At 39.0% G+C, this 17620-nt stretch overlaps 1 protein-coding gene across 1 annotated transcript in view; it reads right to left on the bottom strand.

The window, feature by feature from the left end:
- The window catches only part of CACHD1 (cache domain containing 1), a 202500-nt gene that overhangs the window by 83817 nt on the left and 101063 nt on the right, over nucleotides 1-17620 (bottom strand). Inside the window, exon 3 of the mRNA XM_063106536.1 lies at nucleotides 15307-15455. Within this exon, the coding sequence (XP_062962606.1) occupies nucleotides 15307-15455 (149 nt within the window). The remainder of the gene's footprint in view (nucleotides 1-15306; nucleotides 15456-17620) is intronic.

Genomic DNA, 17620 nt, shown 5'->3' with positions numbered 1-17620 from the left:
TTAATTCTCTTTCTCAAAAATCTTAAATTAATTCTCTCATTCAAGCAACCAATATTTATTGAGTATCTACTTTGTGTCAGTAGTAAAGATGTAGAAGCAAGAGAAAGGCAGACATTGTCCTGTACTTCATTTATGGAGCCTAAAGCCTGCTGAATCGAATTCTTCAGTCTAGCATTTGAGGGTCTCTATGATCTGATATTAATCCAACTTCATAGCTAACTCTCTTCTATCACTTACTTCATACACAAGTTCCTCTTCAGTGCTCCTGGCTATTTCCAGACCTGGGATTTTCTTCATATTGAACTTTCTGTCCTGGAGAGCTTTTCCTCCATATCTCCGTATGTTTAAATCCTTTTCCCACTTCAATTTCCATAAGCCACTCCACAAACCTTTATTTTTCCAAATGAATGAATGAGTGACTTAATCTCTGTAGACCTGGCTGCATAATATCATCTTTTTTTTTTTTTTAAAACTAGGTAACTCATCCAAAAGATGAAAGCAAATTTCCCTCACGGAATCCAGAATTTACTAATTTGAGCAGTAGGAAAACTTTGCTATAATGGCAAATGACTTTAATTTAAAAACAAACCTTCTAAGAAGTTTGAAGGAAATTAAATGAATCTTGAGAGTTGAAAGGGTCTCTGGAATATAGTTCAAACTGTTCATTTTACAGTTGAGGAAACTGAGGACCAAAGAGGTTAAATGAACTTCCCAAGATCACAAAGCAGAGACAGAGTGGAGGTCCTGCCAGTGTTAGAACTATATAACTATTGAATAATCTGCATCACAACTGAACTTAAACTGAAAGGAAAAGTATCTTTACTCCTTAATGTATTTCTTTTCCACCGTGGAAGAGACTGAGCTGATTAAAAAAATAAAACAAAAAGACTTGCCTCTTCTTAAAAATAAAAGAAAGCTCATGTTTGAGTTCAGTTTAAAAACAAACAAAAAACTCTGACTTGAAGTTAAGTACCTTAAAAATGGATCTTTCAAATCTACTATAAATTCATAAAGAGTCTAGTACAGGAATCTGAACATTATGGGTCAGCACGTTAATCATCAAGATTAAAATCAACTCTTTCTGGCTCATATGAAGTCAATGACACTGAAAGAATTTGAAATGCTAATATAGAAATTTATATAATATCTAAATCATGCCACAAAATATACAACCAGTTTACGTGGAAAAATAACTACTCAAATGGTGAGACTCTTTCCATGTGGCCCATTACCATAAGCATTAACTTTTTTAAGAGAAGCAGTGTAGGAGAACCCAGTAGAAAGTTCTAGGAGTGAGAGTTTGGCACTCTCCAGTCTAAATCTGAAGGTTAATAAAAATTTCAATGGTAGATTTTGTAGTCCAATTTTCTATCCTTTTTCTAGTGGTGTGATGGTTAATTTTATGTATCAACTTGGTTGGCCCACAGTGCCCAGATATGTGATCAAACACTATTTTGGATATTTCTGTGAAGGCATTTTTTAGATGAGATGAACATTTAATTGTGGATTTCGAGTAAAGTAGATTACTTTCCATAATGTGGGTGTGCCTCATCCAATCAGGTGAAGGTCTTAAAAGAACAAAGACTGACTTCCCCTAAGCAAGAAGGAATTCTCCCAGCGGACTGTATTTGGATTCGAACTGCAACTCTTCTCTAGATCTCCAGCTTTCTGGCCTGCCCTACAGATTTTGGACTTGTACCTCCACACTATTGGTTCTGTTTCTCTGGAGAACCCTGAAGAACACAGAGGGTTATAACAATGGCTATTCATGAGAGCTATAACCAGGAGCCTGTATTCTTGCAGTAGAACCTATCCTAGTTGCTTTGTCTGTAGTACAATGCCCTCAAGATATTGAGTGATAAGATCCAACTTCTGAAATCTCATAGTTCTAGATGGTGCCAGTTGCAATGCACTAAATTTGGGTTCTTAGAAAATGAGATGCGTCCTAGCTGCCTTGCCCAGTGGCTATATGAAGCTTAGTGGATGCCCCAACACAAAGAGCTCCCTATAAAATAGCAGGGATCCAATTTCACAACAGTTCCGAGAATTTCTTCATTTTTTGGAACTGGTGAAGCTTTTTAAGTCTCCCCTGATCTGTATAAAAGAATTATCTATTCAGCTGAAGTCTCCTAGCTCCAGGTGGCTGGCTTCAGAAAGTCTTGGTAACAAGTTGCTTATTTTACTTACTCCAGCTCCATTAAAGTATCACTTTCAAGCCAGGCCTAGGTGTCTTAATGCCAAATCCTACAATGATTAGCCAATTAATAAACTAACTGAATGCAGATAACAGCCCTGAACCCCACTTGGAGATACAAAAAAGAATAAAAATCTAAGTTTGTCTTCCCAGTATTTCCTCCCTAGTTTATCCTCTCCTTTGCTTCCTTCTTATTAAACACACCAAAAATAAAAAATAAGATGCTGGCTGGCTGGCTGGTTAGCTCACTTGGTTAGAGTGTGGTGTTGACAAACACTAAGGTCCAGGATTCGATTCCTATATTGGCCAGCCAACACCCCCCGACCTCCACCACCAAAAAAAAAAAAAAAATAAAGCCACAGGCAGTAATATTTATAGAAGAAACTGGGGAAGGGAAGAGAGAAACGGATTAAGAGCTGTGGAAGATAAAACTGATTGGTTTATATAAAAACCAAGGATCAGCAGGGCTTGCTGACCAAAGAACTGCTTCAGAAGCACATAGTGGAATCCCATCTCTGCAGTGAGCCAGGTTTCACAGGCAGATATTCTTAGCGTTATGTGTAAGGGAGATGTATTCTTTAAAACTTGAGAGAATGAGAACAAATGTTTGCAGTGGCATAGGAGGGAATGCACATGGACAAGACATTTTCTCAAGTCAAATCTATTAACATTACATAGTCTTTTAAGATCAGGAGTTGCAAACTCACATGCTAACATGGGCCAACCAGACTGTAAAAGTCAGAGAAATGGGTTGGGTCTAATAATCAGATCAGAGCCTAGTGGGAACCGTGATATACGTGCATGCTCCGTTTTCTGCGCTTCACAAGAGCTGACTGTTGTCAAGTGGGTATGTGGACCCAGTATTGCCAGATCTTCTGATTTTTCAAGAGAAGACAAAAATTTGGATTTTTAAATCGTGTAATCTCCTAGTGTTTAAATGTCAGCAACAGATTTAAAAACTGACACATTAAAAAACCTCCAAAACATCTGTGGGGCCCCAAAAAAATACACCTGCAGGCCTGATATAGTCCGTGGGCATAATTATGTGTTTATGCATTCCTTGTGGGAGAACCCAGGATCTCCAGCACCCCCTGCACCTAACCCAAAACAACACAAATTATATAAATAAATGAACCCACTGTCAAAACAATGTTATTTTAAGCAATACCGTTGAAAATGAGTTTGTCTTAGATTAAGGCTTAACCTTTTTTCCCTATATTAGAGAATGTTAATTCTTCAGATTATTCCTTCCACAAACATTGACAGAGTGCCTAATCACTATGCTGGGCCCTGTGCAAAATAATTCACTTCTAAAGCTCCTGGGTAGGAATTTTAAGAGTTGACTGGTCTGAGAAGGGAAGTATCAAACCCATCTGAAAAATCAATTTTCTGCCACTTTGCAGGTTCTCTCTGTTGGCATCACAGTATAACCTTCAGGGTATATGGTGCATTTGCTCTTTAGAGCCTCTCTCTCTTCAGAACTAAGCATTTTATTTTACTTTTTAAAATATGCATTATTAAGCCTTAGTGAAGAAAATCAAATATGGATAATAAATCAGTAAAAATGAATATCTAGGCCTGAAACAAAAAGTGAAAATTAGCCATTGGTGAAAATCACTTAGTAAAAAGGAATACCTTCCACTAAGATGGTGGTGGCTGCAGCGGTTGGTGCAGAGTAGCTGAGGTGGAAAAGGCGGCCACTGGGCCTTAGGCAGCCAGGAAACTTGTGGACTTTCCTATTGCCGTCTCTTAAGGGAAGACCACTGCTGGTGGCCGGTCGTGGGGGCTGACCGCCACTTTGCCCTTGGCAGGAGAGGCTGCCTCATTTACAGGCAACAGCTTTGAAGTATGGAGCAGGAAAAGAACTGTTTCTTAGCTGCAAAAGTGAGTCTCTAAACAGGGAACACGGCGCCGGGCCGCTGTTGACGCTGCCAGGATCCCGGAGGCCGGGACCGCGCTGAATGCAGCCAGCTGCCCTATTCAGGATTTGAGGTTTCAGGCTGGCATAAAAGAAGATTTTTGGGAGCGCCCGAGCCGCGCCACGGGACCAAGTGAGCAGCCCGAGGCAGTGGTGGTGGCCGAGGACGGGGATGGCGATGACGCAGAGGCAGAGAGGGAGCCGCCTGGCCCGGCACAGCCCCGTGAGTGACCCCCGGCGTGGCCCTGCTCGGGGGGCGGATGCCCGCCCGGCTTCCGCCTGCCCCACCGGGCCACTCACTGGCCCCGGGATTGCCTCCATTTTCTCAGGTGGTGGTGGATCCGGCCCGGCTCGGCCAAGCCTGTCCTCCTCCCCCAGCTCGGCTCCTCACCGAGCCTTCCCACTTGCTTGCCCCGGCATGGGGCTTCCCGGGCCCTGTGGGCCAGCCTCCCCTCCCATTCCCTCCGTGGTTCTCTGGTGGGGCTGGTGGCGTGGGGCATCCCCGGCCAGCGTCACGAGGGCAAGGAAGTACGGGCTGGGCCGACTGTCACTCCACCGCACCCTGGGCTCCGGCCCCCGGTAAACTTCCTGTTACCGGGAGGCAGATACCATCTCTGCGGCCACCAGTTCGGAAAAATGCCTAACCGATTTCTGGTTAGGAAAAGTGTGGTCAGAGAGTTCCCGAGTTCACTTGAACCTGCTGGAGAGCTGACTGTGGGTGGGCACCGGAGTCGGTCTGCGCTGGGGGGATTCAAAGGTGAACCGTGTGCTGCGGGCTCCTCCCCTGAGGAGCTCACACTCTGGTGTGGGAGATAACACAAGTACACAAATAACCGCAATACCAGGAGGAAGGTGATAAGTCCCGAGAAAGATCTACACAGTGCTACAAAGGCACCCAGAGCGACCGGTCATCTGCGCCTAGCAGAAACCTGGTAGACTTCCTGGGCGAGGTGGTGCCGAGCAGGGTCTTGAAGGCCCAGCTGATAGACGAGGGTTGCAGAAGACACGTCACAGCCCAGCCCAGTGCGCACAGAGCGGGGACAAGTCTGGCTAGGGAGGTGGAGACTAGACAGAAACCACACACCCTGTGGGGCCGCCACTGCATGATCCAGCAGCCCGGGCCAGAGCGCACGGAACAGGGAGAAGTCCTGCACAGGAAGTGGAAGCTCAGCAGAGACCACACACCCTGCGGTACCACCCTGTGATCCAGCAGCCCAGCAGAGTCCAAGCTGACCAGAGAGGTGGCTCCACGGAGAGGCCCAAACCCGAGGCAACCACACACACAAGGCACTAGAGGCCAACTGAGCAGTCACGGAGGTAGCCATACCAAATTGGTGACCACAGCAACATCTTAGTTAGTCAATAGTCTCAAACCGGTGGACTGTGAAACCCCCTGCCACAATGAATAAACATCAAAAAAAAGATACCAGAAATACAAAAAATCAAGAAAGTACACCACCAAAAGTTAATAAATCTCAAACTCTAGATCCTATAGAACAAGAAGCCCTTGAAATGACTGACAAGGAATTTCAAGTGATAATTCTAAGGAAACTGAATGAGATACAAGAAATTCAGCTAGACATCATGATGAAATGAGGAAAAGCATACAGGATCTGAAAGAGGAAATGTACAAGGAAATCAATGTCCTGAAAAAAAATGTAGCAGAACTTGCTGAACTGAAGAAGTTATTCAGTGAAATAAAAAACACAACGGAGAGTTTAACCAGCAGGCTTGTCAAAGTAGAAGAGAGAACCTCTGAACTTGAAGATGGGCTGTTTGAAATAACACAAGCAGACAAAAAAAAAAGAAAAAAGAATCAAAGACATTGAAGAAAATCTGACAGAGATATCAGACAACCTCAAGCGCTCAAATATCTGAGTCATGGGTATTCCAGAAGGGGAGGAAAACGGAGATTGCATTGAAAACATATTCAACAAAATAGTGGCAGAAAACTTCCTAGGTATAGGAAAAATCTCAGATCTTCAGATCCAGGAAGCTCAACGATCTCCAAATGTATTCAACCCCAAAAGGCCATCTCCAAGACATGTTATAGTCAAATTGGCAAAACTCAGAGACAAAGAGAGAATCTTAAAAGCTGCAAGAGAGAAGCGTCAAATCACCTATAAGGGAGCCCCAATCAGGTTAACATCAGACTTTTCATCACAAACCCTAAAAGCTAGAAAGGAATGGGATGATATTTTCAAAATACTAAAAGACAAAGATTGCCAGCCAAGAATACTCTACCCTGCAAGGCTATCCTTCCGAAATGAAGGGCAAATAGTATATTTCTCAGACAAACAAAAACTGCGGGAGTTCACTACCACACGACCACCCTTACAAGAAATCCTCAAGGGAGTACTGGGTTTGGTTCCTGAAAAATAACTACCACTGCCATAAAAACCCAAGAAAAATCAATACCCACTAGTATAATAAAAATGGCAATCATGAAGAGAAAACAAGCAAACAAAAACGCTATCTACAACATACGGAACCAACAAACACAGAAACCAAACAGTAAATCAGAAAGCAAGGAACAAAAGACACCTAAGACAACCAAACAACCAATAAAATGCTAGGAATAAATCAACACCTTTCAATAACAACTCTTAATGTAAAAGACTTAAATTCCCCAATCAAAAGACACAGATTGGCTGACTGGATTAAAAAGGAGGATCCAACTAAATGCTGCCTACAAGAGACCCACCTCACCCATAAAGATTCACACAGACTAAGAGTGAAAGGATGGAAAAAGATTTACCATGCAAACAGAAAAGAAAAGTGAGCTGGAGTAGCTATTCTTATATCTGACAAAATAGACTTTAAACAAAGAACCTTCAAAAGAGACAATGAGGGACACTACTTAATGATAAAAGGACTGATGCATCAAGAAGATATAACAATCATAAATATGTACGCACCCAATGTTGGAGCAGCCAGATTTATAAAACAAACTCTATTAGACCTAAAGAAGGAAATAGACACTAATACCATAATAGCAGGGGACCTGAACACCCCACTGTCAATATTAGACAGATCATCTAGGCAAAGAATCAGTAGAGAAACACAAGATCTAAACAAGACTCTAGGCCAATTGGAATTGGCAGATATCTACAGAACATTCCATCCAACAACCTCAGAATATTCATTCTTCTCATCAGCACATGGATCATTCTCCAGGATAGATCACATATTAGGTCACAGATCAAGTCTCAATAAATTCAAAAAAATTGGAATTATCCCATGTATTTTCTCAGACCACAATGGATTAAAACTAGAAATTAATAATAAACAAAATTTTAGAAACTATACAAACACATGGAAATTAAACAGCATTCTACTTAATGACATATGGGTCCAAGAAGAAATCAAGCAGGAAATCAAAAAATTAATTGAAACTAATGAAAATAATGATACATCATACCAAAACCTGTGGGATACTGCAAACGCAGTATTAAGGGGGAAATTTATTGCATTAAATGCTCACCTCAGAAGAATGGAAAGATGGCAAGTGAACAACCTAACACTTCACCTTAAAGAACTAGAAAAACAAGAACAATCCAAACCTAAAGTTAGCAGACGGAAAGAAATCATTAAGATCAGAGCAGAACTTAATGAAATTGAAACCCAAAAAACAATACAAAAGATCAATGAATCAAAAAGTTGGTTTTTTGAAATGATAAATAAAATGGACAAACCATTAGCATGGCTAACAAAAAAAAAGAAGAGAGAAGTTTCAAATAACAAAAATTAGAAATGAAAAAGGCGATATTACAACTGATTCATCTGAAATACAAGGAATCATTCGAGACTACTATAAACAACTATATGCCAACAAATTTGAAAATCTGGAGGAAATGGATAAATTTCTGGACACACACAAGCTCCCAAAACTGAACCATGAAGATGTAGAAAATTTGAACAGACCAATAACAATAAAGGAGATTGAAGCTGTTATCAGAAGGCTCCCAACAAAGAAAAGCCCAGGACCAGATGGATTCACAGCAGAATTTTACCAAACATTCAAAGAGGAATTGACACCGATTCTTTACAAACTATTCCAAAAGATTGAAACGGACGCAAATCTCCCAAACTCATTCTATGAAGCAAACATCATCCTGATACCAAAACCAGGTAAAGATATAACCAAAAAAGAAAACTACAGGCCGATATCCTTGATGAATATAGATGCAAAAATCCTCACTAAAATACTAGCAAACAGAATACAGCAACACATACGAAAAATTATTCATCACGATCAAGTGGGATTCATCCCAGGGATGCAAGGTTGGTTCAACATACGCAAATCAATAAATGTGATACACCATATTAATAAACTCAAACACAAGGACCATATGATCATCTCTATAGATGCTGAAAAAGCATTTGATAAAGTTCAGCACTCATTCATGACAAAGACCCTCTATAAGTTAGGTATAGAGGGAAAGTATCTCAACATAATTAATGCCATATATGCCAAACCCACTGCCAATATCATCCTGAATGGGGAAAAGCTGAAAGCTTTTCCTTTAAGAAAAGGAACTAGACAAGGATGCCCACTCTCACCACTCCTATTCAACATAGTGTTGGAAGTACTAGCCAGAGCAATCAGAGAAGAGAAGGAAATAAAGGGCATCCAGATTGGAAAAGATGAATTCAAACTGTCCCTGTTTGCAGATGACATGATCCTATATATCAAACAGCCTAAAACCTCTACAAAAAAACTGCTGGAATTGATAAATGATTTCAGCACAGTAGCAGGATACAAAATCAACACACAAAAACCAGTAGCATTTCTTTTCTCCAATAGTGAACATGCAGAAGGAGAAATCAAGAAAGCCTGCCCATTTACAATAGCCACCAAAAAAATAAAATACTTAGGAATTGAGTTAACCAAGGAGGTGAAAAATCTCTATAATGAGAACTACAAACCACTGCTGAGAGAAATTAGAGAGGATACAAGAAGATGGAAAGATATCCCATGCTCTTGGATTGGAAGAACCAACATAGTGAAAATGTCCATACTACCCAAAGTGATATACAAATTCAATGCAATCCCCATCAAAATTCCAAAGACATTTTCCCCAGAAATGGAAAGAACTATCCAGACATTTATATGGAATAATAAAAGACCACACGTAGCCAAAGCAATGCTGAGCAAAAAAAATAAAGCTGGAAGCATAACACTATCTGAATTTAAGCTATACTACAAAGCTATAATAACCAAAACAGTATGGTACTGGCATAAAAACAGACACACTGACCAATGGAATAGAATAGAGAATCCAGAAATCAACCCACACACTTACTGCCATCTGATCTTTGACAAAGGAACCAAGCCTATTCACTGGAAAAGGGATTGCCTCTTCAGCAAATGGTGCTGGGAGAACTGGATATACATATGCAGGAGAATGAAACTAGACCCATACCTTTCACTATATACTAAAATCAACTCAAAATGGATTAAGGATTTAAATATACACCCTGAAACAATAAAACTTCTTAAAGAAAACATAGGAGAAACACTTCAGGAAGTAGGACTGGACACAGACTTCATGAATATGACCCCCAAAACACGGGCAACCAAAGGAAAAATAAACAAATGGGATTATATCAAACTAAAAAGCTTCTGCACAGCAAAAGAAACAATTAACAGAGTTAAAAGACAACCGACAGAGTGGGAAAAAATATTTGCAAAATATACATCTGACAAAGGATTAATATCCAGAATATATAAGGAACTCAAACAGCTTTACAAGAAAAAAACAAGCAACCCAATTAAAAAATGGGCAAAAGAGCTAAGTAGGCATTTCTCTAAGGAAGATATCCAAATGGCTAACAGACATATGAAAAAATGCTCAACATCACTCAGCATCCGGGAAATGCAAATTAAAACCACACTGAGATACCATCTAACCCCAGTTAGGATGGCTAAAATCGAAAAGACTATGAACGATAAATGCTGGCGAGGTTGTGGAGAAAAAGGAACTCTCATACATTGTTGGTGGGACTGCAAAATGGTGCAGCCTCTATGGAAAATGGTATGGAGGTTCCTCAAACAATTGCAGATAGATCTGCCATATGACCCAGCTATCCCACTGCTGGGAATATACCCAGAGGAATGGAAATCATCAAGTCGAAGGTATACCTGTTCCCCAGTGTTCATTGCAGAACTCTTTCCAATAGCCAAGAGTTGGAACCAGCCCAAATGTCCATCATCGGATGAGTGGATATGGAAAATGTGGTACATCTACACAATGGAATACTACTCAGCTATAAAAACGAATGAAATACTGCCATTTGCAACAACATGGATGGACCTTGAGAGAATTATATTAAGTGAAACAAGTCAGGCACAGAAAGAGAAATGCCACATGTTCTCACTTATTGGTGGGAGCTAAAAATTAATATATAAACTCACACACAAACACACACACAAAAAAAACCGGGGGGTGGGGGGAGAAGAAGATATAACAACCACAATTACTTGAAGTTGATATGACAAGCAAACAGAAAGGATATTGTTGGGGGGGAGGGAGGAGGGAGGGAGGTTTTGGTGATGGGGAGCAATAATCAACCACAATGTATATTGACAAAATAAAATTTAAAAAATAAATAAATAAATAAATAAATAAATAATTGAAAAGCTAATTGACCCCCCAAAAATAAAAATAAAAATAAAAAATAAAAGGAAAAAAAAATCACTTAGAAAACACTGTCCTAGTTCTAAGTCATCTTAAATACATTTGGAGAAGAAGCAAGGTCAACAGTTCACAGACACTTAAAATGTTAGTAGCAAATAGCTATTGTACCATGGGCCAGTGCGGAGTTTTAAAAAAATACTTACAGGGGCCTGGTAAGTTAAGAATGGACAAGATTCAGAAAGAACTAAGACTGGAAATCCCTTATCTGAAATCCAGCTACTTATATTTACTATAACGGCAGTGTTAATACTTGTGCATCTGGCCAGGTATAGTCCTGGGCATAAAGAGTTTACAGTTTGCCTTACAGAATTGTAATATCTTACAGTCTGGAAAACTTTAGCAATAATCATTAGTCCATTTTTTTCATAAACCTCAGTCAGTACCATATTTATCATCTTCATTTATTTTTTTAATTTTAATTTATCAATATACAATGTAGTTGATTTTTGTGTCCCTTTATCAATTCATCCTTTTCCTCCTTTCCTCTCCACGCCCCCATATGTATCATCTTCAAAAGCCTTGTAAACATTCACTTAATACTTTCATTTAAAATAATTCAACTTTTTGGGTTATATTTATTTTAAAAAGAAACATTATTTTATTCCCATAAGAGAAAAAACAATATCTCTTAACATAGAGGATAATATTAAAAGAAATGCATACTTACCAAATAAAAAAGTTTGTCAAAGTACAACCTAAAAACATCTCCCCTACAACAATCCTACAAGGTAGGTACTATTATTCTCATCTCACGGATGTTGAAACTGAGGCTCAGAATTTAAGTGATTTCCTAAGGTCAACTTGTGAGTTAGAGAGGTATGATTCAAAATCAATCTGCCTAATATTTTTTAAAAATTGCTTTTAATCATGTCTTTAAACTGCTTTGCAAGACTGGGAGTTAGTTCTTCCTTTCTGCACTTAACTCCAATATGAACTCCCTGAGATTCAAAATGTAGACATTTTTGGAGGAATTGGAATATGGGAAAGAGTGAACTGAAAATGTGTTCAGCAGGACACCATGAGAGTTAGAATACGCAGGTAAAAGCATTTTATGAGACACTGGAACGAAGGCAGTTGACTAAGGATTCTTACTCTGGTTTACCCCAACAACTTACTAACTCTTCGCATTTTTAAATCTTCACTAAAAAACTGAGGGGTTCTTGTAATTTTACAAAGTGCTCATGTTCAGCCAATGGCTAGAAAAGCATCAACTCAGAGTTCACTCCAAAAATTCCTATGCAAATTTCCCTGGAAAGTGAGCTCCATTCAAAGCCAGGTAGACTCAGTCTAAGAGAAGGACAGTCCTCACTTGCCCCTTCCTGATGCAAACAGCTGTTGTCAGACATCTCTTCCATGTCACTGGAGGTTCCCTGCTTTGCTTATCTGTACATCTCCTGATCACTCAGCTTTATCCTCAGAACTGCCCTGGTTTTATGAGATCCACCCCAAATGATGGATCTTGGCTCTGTCAACTGCTCCTAGTGGGAGAGAAGACTGCATCTATAACATTCAGTGCAGGGGCTCCACCTCTGAAGGAGGAACATTCTCTCATCCTAATCCGCTTACCCAGCGTGTATCCTTCTAGGAGTACAGTTAACGTCCCTTGGATGTTCAATGAACTAAATGAGAAGTTCCTGGAGGACAGAAACTACATTTTATGTTTTATTGTGTTAAGCAAAAGGTAGACCACTGCGTTTTGCCAAACGAGATGACCGCATTTCAAACCTGAACCTTATCTCAGCGTATTCAAAATGGAAATCACTGTCTTTACCGCAAAAAATTTTGATGCAAGTTCTCCCCAAACTTTTAATGTACGCATGCATGTACGTATGTATAACCATTTTCACAAGTCAGCTTTTACAGCATAGCTGCATCTTAGTATGTCATGTGTACAGATGTGATACAATTTCCCTACTAATCCCCTATGCTTAAAAATTTAGAGTATTCACAGTTTTCTCTATCCTAAATGGCACTGCAATAACCTTCTTTACATGTTTATCTTTATAAACGTATCTGTTTTCTTGTGATGCTCCTCCAAACAGCCAGATTAAATAAGATGCACATTTCTGCAGTTCACAGAATCGTTTCTGATACCACCTACCTGGTATAGTTCACTGCTTTGAGGAACCACAGCATCTCTCTGCTGTGTCACGTTTTGCCCTAACTATTCATTACGTTCAGTACTTGTCACCCCAACTCCCCCAATAACTTATACATTTCTTAAGAGTAGACATCCCCTTACTCATCCCTATATTCCAATCAATTCAGATTCCAACAAATAGTAATTAAATACAATTGCCAGGTGCTGGGGTGAAAATGAATTCAGTGTAATTCCTGCCCAAAACGGCAGGGGAGGCAGACTCACCAAGAACATGGTATGATATACTAATAGAGGGGTATGAAAATTACTATGGGAACAAAGATGAGGGAGCAAAAAGTTCTCCCAGGGGCAAAAGGAAATAAGGAGAGGGGAAAAAAAAAAAAAGAGGTAATAGGAAGCTATGGAGAAAGGGCAATTGTAGAATTACTCCTTGAAATATGAGTAGAAATTAACCAGGTAGGCAAGTAATGGGGTAGCTTTACCAATAGAAACCAGCCAATTCACATTATTCCCCCTTCTAGAGCACTAGTTTTATTTAGGAATTTATGAAGATCCCTAATCTTCTAGGCTAGGGTGTTTCAACCTTGGCACTACTGACATTTTGGGCCACACAATTCTTCATTTTGAGGCTGCCCTGCATTGTAAGATGTGGAGCAACATACCCGGATTCTACTCACTAGACTCTAATAGCAACACCCTCCCCACCCCCCAGTTGTGACAACTGAAAGGTATCTAGACACTGCCAAATGTTCCTTAGGGGGAAAAAGTTATAATGCTAGCTCGAGGGATTTCTTACTATACTATCTTTTCTCCTTGTCCTGAAAATGATTTTTTCTTGGGGCTCAAAACCCAACTAGACCCTCATTTTATTTTTATTTATTTATTTATTTATTTTTTGGTAACTGGCCAGTATGGGGATCTGAACCCTTGATCTTGGTGTTACAAGGCGGCACTCTAACTGAGCTAACCGGCCAGCCCTCATTTTATTTTTAGATAAGCAGTAAGTTTGTCAAAGCATTAAGATACTGGTGCCCCCAACTATAAAAAACGATATCCCCTTGGATTATACCTAACAAACAAAAACGTTCACTATGATATGGACGTATATAAATATTACAGATAATACTAGTTTAGAACATCACAGTTTGCAAAATATTTCCACATTTGATTTCAATGAATGCTCACAACACCCTGCAGAGTATTAATTATTATTCCCATTCCGGAAATGAAGACAGTGTGGCTCAAAGAAAGCAAATATCCAAGACCACACAGGTAGAAAGTGGTGGAAGTAGGATCCCTACCTAACCACACAGTCTCATTCCATTTAGTTTAGAAAACAACTAGTATTGAGCTTCTTCAGGCTGCAGACAGGGTAAGCCAGAGAAAGACTCATCTTAACGTCACATAAATAGAGAAATGAAATGACTTGATGATGCTCTGCTACCTCCAAAGCCCACCAAGAAACCACAATAAGTAAAAACTTGCTTGCGGAAGCAAAGCATTATCTAACCACCAAAACTATGTTGTACCCATCCTATGCCTAGCCTCAAGAGTGCTTATTAGGCAAAAAGAGGAATAATACATAATAATTAACATGTATCCATATAATTTTTAAAGCATGTTATCATCTTTTATTCACTCTAAATAGCCCTAGAAAATTGGTATAATAAAGATTATTATCCATATGGACTGATAAAAAATTGAGCATAAAAATAAATGTTAAGTAACTTGATTAGGGACACACAGCTAACTAGAGACCAAATTAAACTTAAAAGTTCTTTGCACCTCTAGATAAATGTTCTTTCCACTACAATTTCCAGCATCCCATGACCCTATACCCCTCCAGATGTAAATATCACTAGTCCAATACATAAAAATATCCTCAACCATCCAGATACTGTTTTAATCCTATTTTAGTATTACCTGGGACCACATTTCCCTTAGGAGTTTTAAAGAAAGTGTCGACTAAAGTTAAGTGGAATTTTTTTGTTACTCTTTCAAAGACAAAAAGCACTCCCTTAAATCAAGCAAGTTACCAGAATCAGTGAGTTTGTCTTATTCATGGCTTAACAGCTATTTCATGACAAAATGTTTGCAATTTTCTAGATTTAGTAGAATGTGTACTCAAACAATAGTTGATACTCTTGAAACTGAATTCCACCATGACAAAAGTGAAATAAGAGAGGGGCCAGGAACTTCCTGGCTATACAATATTGAGTCACACTTAAAAAAAAATGACTTGTCTACGTAAAGATAAAGAAACTACCTTAGATAATAGGAAATAAACTATATCCTTTGCAACAAACAAGCAGAGGTATTTTGCATACAAAATAGAAAGTATAAGCAATTCAATTCCTGGTTTAAACAACAGTAACAAATTTTAAAGTCTTACTCCATCATGGAAGGTGGAATAGTACAGCAGTCTTGAATTGCAGTTAGGGGAGAGGTTAGGTGAGCAGTATAGGAAGCTTCCACAACTTGCTTGTTCCGATTGACCACATCCAAGTAACGGTTGAACTTCTCTCGGATTTTTTTGGCTAGCTGTGGAGTGACAGTGAACACAATAAATTTAAAGTCCAAGACAATAACCCATTGTACTGTTTATAATAATTAATTTGTGTCACAAAGTGCATATATTAAACTTCAGGTAAAACAACACATGCCCGTCTTATTCTACTTTGTGCGTTCAGATAAAACTTGCACAATGCCCAGAAGGTACAGAAGGATACTCAGACAGCAATAAAATAATGTCTTCTGTCTTATAATAGATAATGACATATTACATACTTCTCGTGTTCAAATTTGAATGGAACAATACCTATCCATAAAATGCCTTGCTGAAGAAAGGAAAACAAAGATACTACTATTGTCAGCAGGACAGTGAGCATTGCAAGTTACAGAGCAACAATTATTGGAAGAAATAATGATAGCAAGAAAAAAAGAGAAGAGACATTATTTATTACTCATACTTCTGAACTCACATAGATTTTCAGGGCCGAAAATACAAGGAAGGGAAACAACATTCAGTGCCTCCTGCTACACAACCACAGGGGGCGCCATTCACAGTCTTCCCCGTGAATGGCAATTCCCTCGAGTAGTACAATGCGGACATCCATATAAAACAAAATGTATAGTTAGAAATATACTCGTGTTTGGTCTGTCACACCTTTAAGATGGACAAATGTTTTTCTTAACTGCTGTGAACAGAACACTTCATCATGATTTACTTTCATGTGGGAATAATGAAAGCAAATTGGAAAGCCTACTGCTTTTTCCTCCGTTGTTCCCATCAAATAGCACAGCTTAATCACAGATCTCCAAGGAAAACAGTGTTGTTTTTCTTCTCCTTAAACAAAATGTTACCCAAATGAAATGACTGATAGAATTATAGCTAATTGGTTTTATAGAGCTATTCATTATCAGAACACTAGAGGAGAACTAATCATCTCCTTTGGGTCAATGCTTCTTACACAATCCAATAGCTTCTAGGCTGAGAACATGGAACTAAATCAGACTATCTTCATTTGCTATTTTCAAGCCAATTCTAAATCTTGATTTCATTCCAGTGATATTCTGGAGTCTTCAGAGTCTCAATTAAATAATTTTTATCAAGGCTGAGGTTTTCAGTCTTGATAAAAATTTCACAAACTATGGGCCAGCCCATGGCTCACTTGGGAGAGTGTGGTGCTGATAACACCAAGGCCATGGGTTCGGATCCCTATATAGGGATGGCCCTGTTAGCTCACTTGGGAGAGCGTGGTGCTGACAACATCAAGTCAAGGGTTAAGATCCCCTTACTGGTAATTTAAAAAAAAAAAAATTCACAAACTATAAAGCTTAGAAAATTTTCCAGATATAACAAAAGAATATGAGTATGATGTTTTATTTGGTAATGGGTTTCCAAATCCATTTTATCATTTTTAAAGGAGGAGTCGTGGGTGTCAAAAATTAACAATTCACCTATGATTCTACTCCCTGAACTAGGGTTATTACTATTAATAAATTTAGGGTTTCTTCACTGAGGTTATTGCCATAAAATGTACAATCACAGTTTAATTTCCCACATTAACTTAGGTCACTGGTAATTTCCCCCCACCAGGGAACATTTGGTAATGTCTATAGATAATTTTGGTGTCACAACTTGGTAGAAAGTTCTACCAAGTAGATAGAGACAAGGGATGCTCCTAAAACTTCCTACAACGCACGGGTCAGCTCCCCATAGTCAAGAATTATTTGGCCCAAAATGTCAATAGTGCCCCTGCTGAGAAACCTTAACTAAGAGAAAAATGAAAAAGAATGATCTTATTTTGTAATTCAGCTACTAAGTCCCAAAATGGTCTTCTATTTTAATTCTCTACCTGTCCAAAATGGTACCTTAATAGGGAAAAAATCTAGCAAATTTCAAATTTACAAATTTCTATTTTGTTCTTTATTTTTCCTTTCCCAAGATAATGTAAAAGAAGCCATCATATGTTCCTGTAGTTCTTCAAAGTGTAGCCCGAATACGGAGATGGAGACAAGACTATTCACTCATTATCAGTAGATGTGTTGACGTGTTTTTTAAACAGCAGTTTGCACTAATCTAACAGTCCTCTTTTCCTAGACTCTCACAATCAATGGGTGGCTGAAGATAAAAGAGTAACAGATCCTAGTGTAAATTAAAAACCTAGTGTACATTCTCATAGTACCCTACATATCCCTCTCAT

The sequence above is a fragment of the Cynocephalus volans genome, chromosome 8 (assembly GCF_027409185.1).
Source record: "Cynocephalus volans isolate mCynVol1 chromosome 8, mCynVol1.pri, whole genome shotgun sequence".
NCBI classification, from domain to species: Eukaryota; Metazoa; Chordata; class Mammalia; order Dermoptera; family Cynocephalidae; genus Cynocephalus; species Cynocephalus volans.
The sequence above is the reverse complement of the archived record's forward strand: the minus strand, read 5'-3'. Positions and strand labels throughout refer to the sequence as shown.